Source organism: Oryzias melastigma, linkage group LG23 (genome assembly GCF_002922805.2).
Source record: "Oryzias melastigma strain HK-1 linkage group LG23, ASM292280v2, whole genome shotgun sequence".
Lineage (NCBI taxonomy): Eukaryota > Metazoa > Chordata > Actinopteri > Beloniformes > Adrianichthyidae > Oryzias > Oryzias melastigma.
In genome coordinates, this window is record NC_050534.1 from 10,008,490 (window position 1) to 10,024,940 (window position 16,451).

At 36.0% G+C, this 16,451-nt stretch overlaps 3 protein-coding genes across 5 annotated transcripts in view; 1 reads left to right on the forward strand and 2 right to left on the reverse strand.

Annotated features, from left to right (window-relative positions):
* The window catches only part of tfec (transcription factor EC), a 70,732-nt gene extending 68,069 nt beyond the window's left edge, over window positions 1-2,663 (reverse strand). For all 3 annotated transcript variants that reach the window (XM_036210137.1, XM_036210134.1, XM_036210135.1), the window contains exon 1: window positions 2,524-2,663. The gene's annotated coding sequence lies outside the window, so the exon portion shown is untranslated. The remainder of the gene's footprint in view (window positions 1-2,523) is intronic.
* LOC112153991 (aldo-keto reductase family 1 member B10) lies at window positions 2,238-7,246 on the forward strand. Its single transcript, XM_024284511.2, has 10 exons — window positions 2,238-2,461; window positions 3,699-3,866; window positions 3,943-4,059; window positions 4,134-4,211; window positions 4,993-5,115; window positions 5,787-5,893; window positions 6,356-6,437; window positions 6,522-6,605; window positions 6,681-6,763; window positions 6,849-7,246. Exons 1-10 carry the CDS (start codon window positions 2,396-2,398, stop codon window positions 6,889-6,891), a joined length of 951 nt encoding a protein of 316 aa, XP_024140279.1. The 5' UTR covers window positions 2,238-2,395; the 3' UTR covers window positions 6,892-7,246.
* A 242-nt stretch (window positions 7,247-7,488) lies between these two features.
* Window positions 7,489-11,374, reverse strand: LOC112153982 (aldo-keto reductase family 1 member B7). The gene is made up of 10 exons (XM_024284494.2): window positions 11,217-11,374; window positions 10,862-11,029; window positions 9,365-9,481; window positions 9,161-9,238; window positions 8,934-9,056; window positions 8,750-8,856; window positions 8,587-8,668; window positions 8,175-8,258; window positions 7,941-8,023; window positions 7,489-7,846 (listed from the first exon to the last, which is right to left on the reverse strand). Exons 1-10 carry the CDS (start codon window positions 11,280-11,282, stop codon window positions 7,804-7,806), a joined length of 951 nt encoding a protein of 316 aa, XP_024140262.1. The 5' UTR covers window positions 11,283-11,374; the 3' UTR covers window positions 7,489-7,803.
* Between the last annotated feature and the right edge of the window lie 5,077 nt (window positions 11,375-16,451).

Here is a 16,451-nt window from a genome sequence, read left to right on the forward strand (position 1 = left end):
ACTTTCTTGCATTGCTCAGTTGTAAATTATATAAGTGAAGTTTCTCTTTATAGATGTCAGTTATGAGTTAAAAAGATAATTAAATATGTACAGAAAAGTGGCTTTCTTTTTTAAAAATCCACTTTAACTAAAAACATTTTGCATAAAATAAACAAAACTTTCACAATAAACCACCTTAACACAAATAATCAATTCCACCTCCTAAACAGTAACACAAACTCACGCAAGAACATTTAGTGTGCAAAAAAAAAAAAAAAAATTAAAAAAATGTTAATAGAAACTGCCTAACTCAGAATTAAAATGATTATTTGTGGCAAAAGTAACTAAATATATTACATCAAAAACAGATAATTATCATTCTATATGAAAAAAAGGCACACATGGTTGTATCAAAATATATTAATAAGCAATAAATATTAATATTCTAATAATACAATTGATGAACATTAAAATTAGTATAAACATAAAATCTAAATTATAAAATCCCTCATAAAAGATTTACTTGTTGGGTTAAAGCTGGGTTTTGTGATTCCGTTTGGCCAGCAGATGGCGGTGTCTTCCTCTCTGTTATTGTGGGAGTTTTCTGAAAAGATCTTATTAAATAAAATGCTGCTGTCTAGTTGGGATAGAAATAGAAATTTGCTAAATAGTGAAAATACTTTGAGTGCTGAAACCGGTTTTGTCTCCCCTCTTATTTGTTACGGTTTAGAGCCAGTTGTAAAGAATTGGGGGCTCGTCCGGGATGAATACAGGACATCTCGCACCTCAAGCAGGAATCATAGCCCTAGACTAAATTTGCCTGCGCAGTCGGCTCTGATGACTTTTTAATGGTCAAGTATAGACCATCCTATCAACATCTCAATTCAGCTGGTCAGTTTAAAGCTACCTACAGAATGTGGGTATCTAATATTAGAGCGGCTAACCTAGAAAGTAAACTTAGCTTGTCGGAAGAAACTAGGGTTTAGTTAGCTCGATAGCATTTGGGATGCTGGATGTCATCCACAGAGTTGGACGGCCCCGATCATATCTTATTACCATGATATAAATTGTATTAATTCCATTCCAAAATTAAATTTCACTTTCTTAGGCTGTTTTACTTAAAAATAATTTCAATTAAAAAAAAAAAAAAAAAAAACATTCAAGGTTGTCAAGTTTCCCAACAACCTAAAATCAGTGAGCTAAGAAAGTTAAATGACAGAATACAACAAAACAATTATGGTCGACATAAAAACGAAAACATATATGAAAATAAAGTCATAAAATTATGAGAAACTGGTCAACATTTTAAAGGAATAAACTTTTAAAATGTCTGAATTGACTTCACGTCGCTGGAACCAGAAGAAGTACGTAATTTTGTATGGGTGATGTCACACTGTTGTGTGTCACATGTTCTTATCTACAGTCAGTGGGTCTAAAAAAAGACAAAGTTACAAACATTGATTTACTAATACAGCAAATCTATTTTTTTGTCAGTATATAAACTAACCGTTAACAAGGACAGTAAAGCTTTTGGTTGGTATTAATGAGCAATTATTGTTTGAACTCTTTCATGCCTGAGTTTATTTCCAGCTTCGAAAAAAATCAAGTTTTCTTTTCAAGTGCTGTAGAGTGGAGGCTAAATGAATAAAATAAATTTGATGCATATTTGCATCAAAAGGTATGAAGGGGTTAAGAAAAAATGAATAAAAGCTTGATATAAGATGGTTATTATCTACAATGACTGCACAATTAGGAGAAAACTGTCGGTTTCACTTGAGCTCATAAAAGTCAGTTGGGTCAATATTTGATTGTTATGACCAGATATGAACCTTTAAAGTGACAGAAGCAAATCTGTGTTCAGCATTCTGTATTAGTCTGCGTTTTTTACAGTAAGTAAGTTTATTCTCAAAAACATTTTGCTCCTTTCACTTTCAGCATCTTTTTCTTTCCATAAAACTCAAAAATCTATATAAATTTGTGCAAACCGTATCTTATTTCTTAAAGAATGAAAAAGAAAAACAAAACAACTACAAAAATTAAAGTCTTTCTAATCTTTGAGAATGGATCTACTTGGATTTTAAAAATCCAGTCCCTTTTTTAAATCAAAATGTTTAGATTTTACATATACATTTTTAAAGAGAAAAAACGGTTTTAATGCCCTGTATTTTTTTTTTCTTAGTTGTCCACCATTGTCCCTGAAGAAAACAGACCACCTGACGGGAACTGCGTGAATGTGAAACTAATAGAGCCCATCCCCCGGGTTGCATACATTTTGACACATCCTTGCTTCCATACAACGGTCGCTTTCGGGCTGAATGATTTAAAGGCATCACTAATCGAACACCGATTCAATTGTCTTCTTCCACGCTCCACGGTTGCTGTCGCTATCTCAAAACTTTCATTTAGCTTCTCCAAAATGGCTAAAGCAGTCAAACTAAATACTGGTGCAGAAATGCCTATTGTGGGACTGGGCACGTGGAAGGTACGTAAATGTATTCAATTTTTCTCTTCAGAGCTTAGCGACTTTAAAATGTACAACTTTACCTGTTATGTAACCTTTGGACGAAACTGTCTTGTGTAAGCGCTAACTTTCAAAAGACCTTCGTTCGTTCGCGGTTCGAAGATTTTTCGCTGAATATCGCACGCGGCGATATGCTATAGCTAGGTGTGTCATTGATTTTAGAAGCCGCACGCGCTTTTATTAGCCGTAGCTAATCCATTCATAACTGCAAATGTTCTGGAAACATCTTTCCAAAGGGAGCACTGTTTTCAGCTCTTCTGCCTTTCTTAGCTACACTACAATCATTTCAGAATGTTTTTGCAGATGTTTCCACGCAAATTACGTTAGACAAATATTTATTAGTTATAAAAAATATTGGAGTTTTGTCTTAAAAATAGGTTAAAAAAAATAACTTTTAAAAGTGCTTCCTTCTTCGAAGACTTTTTTCATTATAAATGCCCAATCTAAACCCATTACTTCATTCTTTATAAATGGCGCCACCATTAGGCCGATATAATAATAACTAACTTTATTTTTACTCAAAATATTTAATTATGGCAAAGGACTATGACCAAATTTTCATCCAATTATGCTTTATACACTCTTCAAAGACTTAAAAAATATATATATAACTTCCTATAAATATGTATCTATTGTTTACATATTGTTTAAATGTGTGCACCCCCCCCCCCCCAACTTTTCTCATGATGGAGTACTTAATGAAAAGAAAATTAAGCTAAAACTAGCTTTTCTGAGTTTTTTTTTTCTTTTTATAAAATTGTGAATCAGGAGCAGACAAAAAAAATGTAGTTTGAAAAGTATTGCAAAAGAAATGGACATAGATCGATTTCTGGTTTTATGAATCGATTATTCTTTAAGCCTAACCCTACATTTTTGGGACATAGAAAATACGCTGGGCGTGGCCACCAGCTCTCTGCTCCGCCCCTTCTGATTCATCCACTTGTCGACAAATCGATCCATAAATGTCTTTAATATCCTCATCTGAGCTCGCAACTGGATCAAATCTGTACGTCTGGATAGCTCAAATATTGCTCGCCGTTTTTGTTGCACTGCTAATGTTAGCATAGCCGTGTGTGGGGCTGTAAGCTAGCGGGAGAACAGATTGATGAACAACTCAGAGGCAAATTTCTAAATAAAATACCACAAGAAACTAGATAGAAAAATAATTGGAGTAATGAAGATTTTTTCCGTCTTTTAGTCCCCGACAGGAAAGGTGACAGAGGCTGTGAAGGCAGCCATCGCTGCCGGATACCGTCACATCGACGGAGCCTATGTCTACCAGAACGAGGCGGAGGTGGGTGAGGGTGTTAATGCCATGATCAAGGAGGGAGTGGTCAAAAGAGAAGATCTGTTCATCGTCAGCAAGGTGAGGTACACAGCAAAGAGCCTACATGTGTGTGTTTAACACATGTTTCTCACATGTTTATTCTTAAATGTTGTAGCTGTGGTGCACCTTTCACGAGAAACCCTTAGTGAGACAAGCCTGTGAGAAAACTCTCAGCGATCTCAAACTGGAATACTTAGACCTTTACCTTGTCCACTGGCCTATGGGGTTCAAGGTGAGGACTGATTTATAGAGATGTTTTTTAATATTTTGTCAGGCTCTTGTTGCTAATGTTTTGCCTCCTTCCAGTCTGGCGGCGAGCTCTTCCCGCTAAACAGCGACGGAGAGACGATTAGCGACAACACGCACTTCCTGGAGACGTGGGAGGTTCGTCATACTAACAGTACTTCTGTCATAATCACCGACTGTACATGAGAACTGGACAGAGTGAGCGGGATGTCACACATAGGGAATTGGTTTAATTTAGTCAAACACCGCCTACTTTTATTGACGCATCTGATTGGCCAGTTTATAACTCCAGAAAAAAATATTATGAAAATGAAATTAGGATTAGCTAGAACATGCTAATACAGTTATCAGAGCAAGAATGGTTACTCTGACAAATATATTGACTGAGTAATGGCTGTTTATTTCTCTATAGAAATCTATGGGATTTCTTTGAACCAGCAGGTACTTCCTGTTTGGAATGCACTCAGTCCAGTTTTCATATACAGTAACGGTTATGATTTGATGGTAAATAGATTAAATTTGTTACCTTTTTATACATAGCAAACTCATGTTCTCTATTGGTGTTACAACCATAACTCAAACAGGTTATGAAAGAGTCAGTTCAGGAGGGAACTTGTTTTTTAGAGCATTGCATAACAGCACAAGAGGCTCCAGGCTCAAACTTCCCAAAACCATAAAACCACTGAGCGGGAGCTTCCTTAACGTTCATGTCATGACCTGAACTTACTTTTTTCTTTCTTTTAGTAGTTAGTTCCTTCAAGCTTTTCTCAGGCCTTAAATGGGATCAAAGGTTGACATTTTCACTATAAAAGAGCACGGGATTATCACGCCGGAGTGACGTAACCAGAACTGGGAGCTCAAACTTTGCTCTTGAACCTCGTTTTAATGCCTCCATGTTATTCATTTTTTCCTTTTTCAGGCCATGGAGGAGCTGGTGGACGCCGGTTTGGTCAAAGCTATCGGTATCTCCAACTTCAACAAGGAGCAGATCGAAACCATCCTCAACAAACCCGGCCTTAAATATAAGCCTGCTAACAACCAGGTAGCAGACTTCAGAGCTTCTGCAGAAGGAAGGAGAACAGATGTCCTAACAGCCAGTGCTGCTTAAAGGCCAACAGGCTGAAATGTCATTATGTCTTCTCTAATCCAAACCAAGACGTCCTCTAAATTCATAATGGTTTTCCCCTCAGGCTGCTCTGACCTTTAGTCTCTGTCCTCCTTCACTCATTCTGTGCTCTCGGTTTTCCATTCTTCAAAGTAAAGAATAAAACACAGTTTATTATTCCTTAACCAAATCTTAGAGATAATTCAAAATCGTTAAATCTTTATTTAAACAAAACAGTTTCTATGAGAATTAGATTTTTTGGCCCTAATCAGATTCTGAATCATTTAATTATCAGATACTTATCTGATACTTTTCTAACACGTTTAAAAATGTGAACAAATGCACGAAAAAGGAGCTAGTGTCACACCCAGTGTATTTTCTACATCACAAATACAATCTTTTTCTAATTACATTTTTCGTCTAAAGCTATTTAAAAAAAAATTGCAATTTTAAGCTTAATTTTCTTTAATATACTACATCAGAAAAATGCCACAAGAACATAGTAAAAGGAGTGGGTCTCTAAACAACGTAGTCTTTAAAAATAGAATATTTGGATTTCCTGTCTCTATTTAATCACCTAAAGTTTTTTTTTTTAATTTCTTTTAAAGGTGGAGTGCCATCCATATCTCACCCAAGAGAAGCTTATCAACTACTGCCACTCTCAGGGCATTTCAGTCACCGCCTACAGCCCCCTGGGATCTCCAGACAGGCCCTGGTGAGTACGGGGTCTCGGAGTGGTCAAAATACCAGGAGAAAAGACATCCTGAATACAAGTTAGTGAAGGGCTGTAGGGAGTGGAGGCAAGGCAAAGGTTATTTATAAAGCACCATTTATGTACAAAGACGACTAAACAGCTAAACAATGAACAAGTTTTTCTAGACGTCAGATCGTTAATTTTTGAAATATTTTAAGATGATTGTAGGCTGATTTTGTGACTGCCTTAAATACATTTTCAGGTCTGGTTGGTGTTTTTTTAGGAATAGATTAAAGCTTTGTAATTACTTTCAATTGATCTTTTGTAAAATATATTTGTGTATCATCTGCATAGATGTGGTAACTAATGTTGCTGTTCTTTATAACCTTCGCTCAGTGGTAGGTATTCAATAGAAGTGGCCCTAAGATGGAGCCTTGGGGAACTCCACATGTCATTTTAGTGGCTGCTACATTTCATTTTCAGGGCTAAACCAGAAGACCCCTCCCTTATGGAGGACCCCAGCATCAAAGCCATCGCAGACAAACACAAGAAGACTCCTGCTCAGGTCCACAGCTCCAATCCTTTTCATTTCAACAAGTTTTCTGAAGTTAATTTGTTGTGTCAATCCTAATGAAGTTGGTGTTTTCAGGTGTTGATCCGCTTCCACATCCAGAGAAACGTCATTGTGATTCCCAAATCCATCACTCCTCAACGCATCCAGGAAAACTTCCAGGTAAAAAAAAGAAATCTTTTCTGTCTGGATTTTTCTTCCTTCTTCTTCACTAACATCCACTTATTTACAATTCAGGTGTTTGACTTTGAGTTAACTGAGGAGGAAATGAAGACTATACTGGGGTTCAACAGGAACTGGAGAGCCTGTCCAATGCACTGGTAAGACAAATATTGTGGTGTGTTGTTAAAAATACCTATTTTTCATAGTTTATTTATTTTTGTGTGTTTAATTTTCCTCCAATAGGGGTGTAAAACACAAGGACTACCCGTTCAACGCTGAATTCTGAGAAAGAAGAAGCTGATTTTCCACATCTGCTTTAAAAACTTCAGTTCTGCAGACTTTTCTTGCTTTATTTTTGTAACCAAGACATCCTCATTTACTCTAAAACATGGCGGCCTGATCCTGGTCCTCAAGATTTACCACCCTGCTTGTTTTCCAGTTCACTGGACACACCTGATCCAGGTAATCGGCAGCGTGTTGGTAGAGCTCGAGGACCAGGATTGAGGAGCCCTACTCTAAAAGCCTCACAAACACTAAACATTTAAACTCCAAAAAAAACATTTACATATCATTTGAATCCAAGTTTTTTCTTTTTTTTTGTTATTATTCTTCTGCAGTAATAAAATGACTGATTACTATGACACTTGAAGTGGAAAAAAAAACCTCAAGTCCCTGAAGATTTGATGAAATCTAATTAGAAATGCACTCCTTTTATTTTATTATAGAACTTAAAGCACTTAAAAAAAACTGCTGTGTCATTATGACAAAAAACGAGTCACTTTTTGGTTGTCATGTGCTTTATTTGTGTTAAAGAAATCACTCCTTTCACTTCCTGTTTTTTTTCTGGTTTCAAGCATCATAATTAAAGTCCTGTGGAAAAAAAAAGCTTTCTGAGTGGAGTTCTCTTTGATGACCAGCAGGGGGCGGAAAGACACTAGATCTGCTGCGTGATGACCCTCATACAGGAGCTGTTGTTGGTGTTTTAAGGGACATTAACCTTATTTTTTTGTTATAGTTTCTCTTTTTGGAAGTTTTTTTTCTAATTTCCTATATTTTAATACAAAATAAGACCATACCTGTTACACACAATTATTGCATTAAGGAAAACACAACATGGTTTTGCATGGATGTTGATTTATTTTTATGTATTTTGTTTTGAAGAAGATTTCAGTTGTTAAAAAAAAAAAATCCAAATAACTTAATATTCTGCATTAAATGGGTAGTGTTTATGTGTCGCCACCCTGTTGAGAGAGAAAAAAACAATAATGATTAATATGGGGATTGCAAAAAGATTAAAAATATGGTGTTCATGTGTGTTGGGTTCCAACTCCTCACCATGGAGCTGGAAATCCTCTCCAGTTCTTGTTCATGCTTCGGATTTTCCCCATGTCCTCTTCACTTAACTCAAAGTCAAACAACTGAACAAAAAAATACAAACAATAACTTAATCGACAAAAACACTTCTTCAGAAATCCCACTTTCATTTGATTTATGTAAAAACAGTTTAAATTGTTAATTCATCATAACCTCTGAGAAGCATTTTTAAAAATGTATGTTTTGCATATATACCTGGATGTTTTCTTTGATACGACTTGGTGTTACTGACTTGGGAAGGACGACCACACTCCTCTGGATGTGAAACTTCATGAGAATCTATCAAAAAAAAAATGGAAAAACACTATCAAGTCAACAAGCAAAATTTAAGCATTCAAGGATTTATCTATAAAATATTCAATATGTGGTGTTTTTTTTAACTATCTTAACCAAATTTTTAGTTTCCTATCATTTATCTAACATGCAATAATGGATTTGTAATGTTCCTATGTACCAGTAAACCTAAAAATATTTGCGTTTCATTGAGTATATGCTGATATTCATATAATATATTAACAAAATACAATATAAAAAGAACATTTAGAAAATTTTAAAGCTTTTATTTTGAAAAAAACAATAAAATGTTAATAAATTAGGTTGTCTTCACCTGTGCTGAACTTTTCTGGTACTTTGCTGCAATTTCCTTAATGATTGGTTCCTCCAGCAGCGTGGGGTCATTTGGAGAAGCCCTTTTGAAGCAAAAATGGCAGTTTTAATCTACAAATGTTTGAATTAAATGTGTATATACATATATTAATGCTCCTCCTCACCAGGGTCTTTCAGGAGAACCCAGAGGAGCAAAGGCGGTCACAACGATGCCCTTTGACTTGCAGTAGTTGATCATCTTCTCTTGATTCAGATAAGGGTGACCCTCAATCTATTAAAAAAAAGAAAAAAGATCTATTTATTGTAATTTTTTTAAATAAAATCTTCCAGAGAAAATAGATTTTTCACCTGGTTGGTGACGGGTTTGTGCTTGAGGCCGGGTTTATTGAGGATGGCTTCAATCTGGTCTTTGTTGAAGTTTGATACACCGATCGCTTTGACCAGCCCGTCATCCACCAGCTTCTCCATGGCCTGCGGACAAGTAATATACCTGTGATTGTAGGCCTTTGTCGAAAGTTTTTACATTATCCAAAAATCTAAATTATTTTCCTTTAATTTTTCATTTTTTTTTGTACCTCCCAAGTGTCCAAGAAACTGGTGTCATCATAAATGATTTGCTGTTCCTCATCTTTTGGAAAAAGTTCTTTCCCAGGCTGTAAAAATAAAACACATTAGGCTTTAAAAAATGAAAAAAATAACTTTAAACAAAATACACGATAATCTAACTCAAAATCTTGAATCTAATTGTTGAGATTGGTTAATATTCTGCATAAACACACCCTCAGGGCTGTCGGGAAATGCATGAGGTACAGGTCCAAATAGTCCAGTTTCAGGTCACTGAGAGTCTTCTCACACGCCGACTTCACCAGAGATGGAGCATGGAAGGTGGACCATAACTACAAACACAGAACATTTTCATAGTTATTTATTCTAACATTGTTCACTTAAATGTCACTTCCTTAATTACTTTCTTACTCACGTATTTTAGCATTTGTAATAATCTTAATTTGTATTTTTTCAATTTATCTTTTTTTTTTGTTTTTTTTACCTATTATTTATTTTGTCTTTTTAATAAATGTTAAGGACTTTTATTCAGCTACATTTTATGCCAATCAAAAAGAGGAGCATTTTATGCATTCATTTAGTAAAATATAGATTAATTTAAATTTAACTTACTTAGTTATTTATTTCACTCTTTTATGTTTTTTTTTTACTTATTACATATTCCATCTTTTTAATTTAATAATTGTTTAGCACCTTTAGTCTGCTACAGTCATTTTGTGCCGTCAAAGACAACAGATTTGGCTAGCAGGAATGCTAGCAGCAACAAAGCAAAAGTTTGACATAGACTTATGTAAATGATAAAAACAAGTTCTAGAACAAAAACGTTCAACATTATGTTTACTGAGTATTAAACTGGCACTTTCAATATTGTTTTAACTATCTAATTTAAGCTAACACTATCAAGCTAGAGAAAAATAGCTTATTGTAGCTAGCAAAAGTTAGCTGAAATAGCGACCAAAACAGCAATTTCTTCTTAAAATTTTAAAGGGCATTATGTACTGTATATAGACAGTGATAATAAGTGGGCTAATAGAGATCTGTATTTTAAATATTTATAGTTTGAACTATTTTTTGTAGCAACAAAGCTTGCATGACATAACTTACTGGTAAGTTACGACCACTCCTATAGGAAATTAATCTTGGAAAAAACTTTTGAGCTTTTATTTTAAACTTAATAATAATTTTTCATGAATATTTAAACATACTGTTTTTTTTAAACTTTATGTTTGAAGAAGGTTAAGAAAAATAAAGTGGCTTAGCTGGCCCAAAATACTTATTTTAACTATTTTATTATTATTTTTTTTTTACGGTAAATGTCACTAATTTTAAAGTGAAACCTTACCAATGAGAGCATTTTATGACAACTAATTATGAATAAACTGTTTTCTGGTGATGAAAACGTTGATGGTTTATTTAAAAAATACATTTAAAATACAATGTTTTGGAAAAATTGCTCAAACACAATGTGTTGTCCAATCTAGTTAGTATTAATGCCCACTGGTTTTTCGCAGAGAATTCTGGGAAATTTCTAGGGCACTTGATTTTGTAACTGTAGATTCAAACAGCACTAAAAAAATGAAAAACATAGTGCACTTTTTAAAGAGTCGTGAGGAAACTCAGACATAGCCATAGCATCATTTTGTGACAGATTTCATAGTTTCAAGTCTAGAAAACTTTATTTAAAAAAAAACAACAACAAACAGCTGGCTCACCTTGCTGACAATAAACAGATCTTCCCTTTTCACAACTCCTTGGTCAATCATTGCATGAATTCCAGCCCCAACTTCCTCCTCGTTCTCGTACACGTAAGCACAGTCTATATGCCTGTATCCGTTACTTATAGCCACCTTCACGGCCTCAGCAACTTTTCCTTGTCCTCCCTGCAAGGTGGATAAAAATCATTACAGTAAAATCGTTTTAGTTGTTTTATATTGATATTCTAAGAATATAGATTAAACGATTTGGTACAAATCTAACTCCCTAAACATGCAGGGTATGATTATATTGGGAAATTATACGAAGAGATCAATCATCAGCTCAAATAATACATAATAAATAAAGTCTCACCCTCCATGTTCCAAGGCCAACAATTGGCATTTTTGCCCCGGTGCTGAGTGTAACTGTTGTCATCATCCTGACAATATTTAGAGTTCAGAACAACAGAAAAGACTTGCGGCACAAGTGACAGGTGGGAGCATTATATCAGGAGTGGGCGGAGCTTATATGGTCTCCGACTTTCACCTTTCACGCAATATATCCTTGTTGTTAATTAATAAAAATATGATGTAACATTTGGAGGATTTCATAAAAACTTGTTTATTTAGTCACTTAAACAAACAGTTTGCTCTAATTTCCATAAAAATCAAAGTTAATCATTTATGAAAGTATCAAAATTATTCAAGTTTCAAGAAAATTCCCAAGTGCTACAAATACATGACCAATAATTAACATGTGAATGAAAAGTGTCTCTGTAAGACTCGACTGAAAAGTGCACCGTAACTGTGCAATAAATTTAGAACAGCAGATAAGAGAGCAGAAGATGCTGATTAAACTGTTACTGAGTGGCAGAAATGGGAGTGAGGATGACTCAGCAGAGTCAGGGGTTGCAGAAAACAGCACAGTCAGCAAATGAAGAAGACCATAAAATGCTGTGACCTTCTGTGAGGTGAAGATCCGTTCGGACGACTTTGAGATTTGTTATCGTGGTACAAAAATACATTGGTGACATTGTTTTATGAAATAAATCTTTAATTTTGGTGGTACTCAACAACCAGAACTCAGAGCTCTGGTTGTTCTGATTTAGTTATTAAAAACCTCAGAGATTGAGAAAAAAAACTAAAGCTAACGTGTTTGTTGAGGAGTAAAATTGAAAAGACGGGCTTTGACAGATACGTTTTATCCGCTCATAAATGCATAAATTTGTAGTGCATTTTCTAGTCTCCCTCTCCACCGTCCAATACCGTAACAACTTTGCGCTAATTCTAGGTGTAAATACAAAAAAACAGGGTTGTGTCAGGAAGGGCATCCGCCGTACTGTTGCCGCGGCGACCCCAGCGGGATAAGCCGAAAGGTGAACAAACATTTTCAAAGTTTACTCAGCAGCTCTTCAAACAGGTACATTTACAGTGTTAAGTTCTATACCAGAGCCACATGTGGCTATTTTATCCCTTTATTGTGGCTTTTCAACTTTAATGAGAAATATTAACAATTTAATAAATAATAGATTAGTCAAGTTTTGTCATTTCTGCTTAGATTTTTAACATGTCAAACAACTAAACCAAAAAAGTTTAATTTACTGTCAGAAATTCTGTAGAAATGTTCTTTAAATTTGTGTTTTTTAATATATAGTTAGTCAAATAAAAGTCTCCAAACGTTGTTTATTTTGGTAAATTACACAAAAATGGTTAAAGTTCTGAACAAATGCATTTTAAAATGATTGAAAATGATTTAGAGTTATGTGTTTTCAAAAATAAGCTAGGTTTATTCTAAATGTTTTTTTTTTAATAAATATATTCTACAAAAATGTTGTTTATATCAGAAAGTAAAAGGGAAAAATGATGGGGGTGGCACACCAAAATCTAATGATAAAAAACAATGTTTGACTGTTTTTTGACACAGAGTGGGTTTTATTTTGAAAGGAACTAGTGTGTGCTGCTGTCAAAAAAAAGAAGAATTTACCACTGTTATATTTAATCATATATAGACTTTTGTAATTTAAGTGTTCTAAATTATGAGTTACATTTATAATTAAATTTTTAATTGACAAAATAGCATATTTATTGTGCATTTTTTAATTTGAAAGTGATACTTTGTGGCTCTTGTTTGGTTCTGGTCTGTAAGAAACTAAACCAAATGTCTCTTTTAGTGCAGACCCCTGTTCTATACTCGAGTTCTTGAATGCACTTTTGTCTAATGGTGTTCACACTGGAGAAGCAGGGAGGGGCTTCTTCTTCTTTTTCCTTTTGCCACTGTTTATTGTGCATGTGGACCACCTACAGTTTGGAGCAAAATCTTGCACCAAAATGGGCACAAAACAGTTCTGTTCATTGCTAGTGTCCTTGCAATGGCGGATATGGACTACCAACATGTTAGAAGACTTCTCTTAAAAAAGAAAAAACAAACAAACACAAATCCCTCAGGCTTCTTGCTGTATCTGGATTCACCAGATAAAACAAATCCATGTGTCACTATTAAATCTGAGTACCTAATTAATCCAAGTTCTACCAAATGTTTCAATGTAAGTTCAACTAAGTATTTTGTTTGTAAAAATGTTTGTAAAAAACATGCGTGAACATGAGCGTTTTGAGTACAGAAGCCCAAAATGGGTGCTGACCCATAATTATACCAACTTTTCCTTGGAAGGGTCCCCTTGAACCCTTGTTGTGAACGTAGCTCTAGAAGTAGCTGGCAGCCTTATTGGCCCAATCCGAATTCTTCCCTTCTCCCTATTCCTCCATTTGTAGAGCATTGTAGTGAAAGTGGTTCCAAAATAGTTTTTTAAGGGCCAGCCTCCAAGCAAAGGGATGCAGAGCCCTCCGTCGCAAGGGTGTTCCACATCGTGTAGCGCCGCGGAGAGAAGCGCTTTTCTTCACCTGAGTGTACTTTAAAGCACAGAAGTTTACATTTATTGTTTGAGCATGACCTTTTTGACCTCTATGACCTTTTCAAAGTTATAAAACCGCTGTTGTTATGTATATTTGAGCGCTGGAAGCTCCGTGCTAACGCTAGCTTACCGGTGACTATTAGTGACATCATCGAATGGAAGTGACGGCCAAATTTGAAGACAATATTTTTCCATAACTCTCTGTTTGGAGGGCTAATTTTAGGGGTATGGAGAAGAGGAGAATTTTGATTGGGCCTTTAAACATGGTGTTTCAACATGAACTAACCATGCAAACCACAGACAATTACAGCTGTTTCCTCATGGAAACTTGAAGTAAAGACATTCAGAAGTCTTATTAGCTGTGTTTCCAATGACTATGAAATCGCGCAAATTACATTTGCGATAATAAATTCGCCTAATGTTGTCCATCCATCCATCCATCCATCTTCCTCCGCTTCATCCGGGACCGGGTCACGGGGGCAGCAGTCTAAGCAAAGATGCCCCGACTTCCCTCTCCCCGGCCAATTCCTCCAGCTCTTCTGGGGGGACCCCGAGGCGTTCCCAGGCAAGCCGAGAAACAGTCTCTCCAGCGTGTCCTGGGTCTTCCCCGGGGCCTCCGCCCAGTGGGACATGCCCGGAACACCTCTCTAGGGAGGCGTCCAGGAGGCATCCGGACCAGATGCCCGAACCACCTCAACTGGCTCCTCTCGATGTGGAGGAGAAGCGGCTCTACTCCGAGCTCTCTCCGGGTGACTGAGCTCCTCACCCTATCTCTAAGGGAGCGTCCAGCCACCCTACGGAGAAAACTCATTTCAGCCTCTTGTAGTTGGGATCTTGTTCTTTTGGTCACGACCCAAAGCTCATGACCATAGGTGAGTACTGGGACGAAGATCGACCGGTAAATTGAGAGCTTTGCTTTCTGGCTCAGCTCTCTTTTCACCACAACGGACCGGTACAGCGACCGCATAATAGCAGACGCCGCTCCAATCCGCCTGTCGATCTCACGCTCCGATCTTCCATCACTCCTGAACAACACCCCAAGATATTTAAACTCCTCCACCTGAGGCAGGAGCACTCCACCCACCAAGAGAGGACAAACTACCTTTCTCCGGTCGAGAACCATGCCTCAGACTTAGTGGTGCTGACCCTCATCCCAGCCGCTTCACACTCGGGTCACACAAGGTCAGGACTGACGCTAAAGCTTTCGCCAACAACACCTAGACTTTTTCATTTTGGTTTTGCTCCGTTATGCATCAAAACGCATTACTAAGTGTTGTGTAACAACACAAAGACCCTTTTTTCCGCATCAGAATCACCTGATTTATGTTGAATGTGGAAGCACTTTATACTAATGTGAAATCTTGCATAGTAGCGCAAGATCACTTTCCTTCGCACTTGAATCCATTGGAATGATTTTAATTTCCTAAGTTGTTGATGCGATCAAAACATTTTTTTTTATGGTGGTGATGGATTCACTCCAAACAATGACTCAACTTGAAGTTGCTCTGATGTGCTCAAATGTTGGACAATTATTTGAGGGTTAGAAACTGGGATAGGACTTCTGTTCCCCCATACTCCCAATCCAGCGCTTGAGTGGCGTCACTGTGAAGTCAAGAAAACCTAAAAAGGAATCATTTTATTAGGGAAGTAACACCAACTCCCGAATTTATGTTCCTATAAGTGTGATGTCATTATAAAGAAAACTTTCAACCTTTTGTTGTGCTAAACTCCTGCAAGCATCCCAGTGCCCCGCACTGGATCAATCGCAGAAGCTTTTATTGTGAAAGAACAGGAAGAAGACTCCATCTTGATGAATTTTGTTTATACTCTAGTTTTTTCTAGTTTCTGGACTTCGTCATTTCTATCAAACAAAACCATACAGGAGTCCACATTGTGATTTTTTTGTCTTTCAAACATCTAATTTCTGATTCAAACATCAAATTCCCAAAAAAAACTGCTAATTAGCCACTAATTTAATTGTTCAACTCTTGTATTTAAAATTTTTTGGGTTGTGTTTTTGTGTTATACCAGGACATTCCTCCCCCTTTTAAGTATAATTTGCTTTAATTTAGACACATTTTAATCCATTGTTATTTAATTAAAAGAAGAAAAAAATATTTTGTCTAGTTCATGAGTCTTGCTTAAAAAATGTAAAAGCTTCTATTTAAAAAAGATCTTTAAAAAGTATGTTTGTCTTCTAAACTATTATAATGTTAGAGAAAAGTTGAAAGCATTTGCTTCAACCATTGATTTGACCTGAAACTGAAATCGAGTCGTAAACATTATTTTTGAGCTAGCCAAACTTCTCTCAGTGCTAGTTAGCTTACCCAGATAGCTAGTTAGCCGGTTAGCTTTGCTAGAATTTTTTCAAGCTGGAGCTGGACCTGATGTGACAACTTGGGAATGAGTATGTGTTGAAGTATAACATAATGACCTGAAAATAGACTTACTTTTGTTGATAATCTGTTTTAATCTAATAAACTGCACAAAATATTGGTAACAATAAAACAGAGAAACAATTTGATGAAAAGAGGCTAACAAGGAAGTGTAACCTTAAATCACCAAAATACATATAAAACCTGTCATCAAAAACAGATTAGAAAATCAAGAATGCACACACACCCACGCACACACACTCAAAAAACACACACTGGAAGCTTTAGTTTGTTCTATAGAAAAAATAACCTTAAATCAACAAA

What these genes read in the sequence shown, in the direction of transcription:
- LOC112153982 (XM_024284494.2), bottom strand. Translation starts at nt 11,282, where the DNA reads ATGATGACAACAGTTACACTCAGCACCGGGGCAAAAATGCCAATTGTT. An exon ending in ATCTGTTTATTGTCAGCAAG is followed by an intron (nt 9,482 to 10,861) that starts GTGAGCCAGCTG and finishes CTGTGTTTGTAG; the next exon opens with TTATGGTCCACCTTCCATGC. An exon ending in ACCAGAAAAGTTCAGCACAG is followed by an intron (nt 8,259 to 8,586) that starts GTGAAGACAACC and finishes TTTTTTTGATAG; the next exon opens with ATTCTCATGAAGTTTCACAT.
- LOC112153991 (XM_024284511.2), top strand. Translation starts at nt 2,396, where the DNA reads ATGGCTAAAGCAGTCAAACTAAATACTGGTGCAGAAATGCCTATTGTG. An exon ending in TGGGACTGGGCACGTGGAAG is followed by an intron (nt 2,462 to 3,698) that starts GTACGTAAATGT and finishes TCCGTCTTTTAG; the next exon opens with TCCCCGACAGGAAAGGTGAC. An exon ending in AGAGCCTGTCCAATGCACTG is followed by an intron (nt 6,764 to 6,848) that starts GTAAGACAAATA and finishes TTCCTCCAATAG; the next exon opens with GGGTGTAAAACACAAGGACT.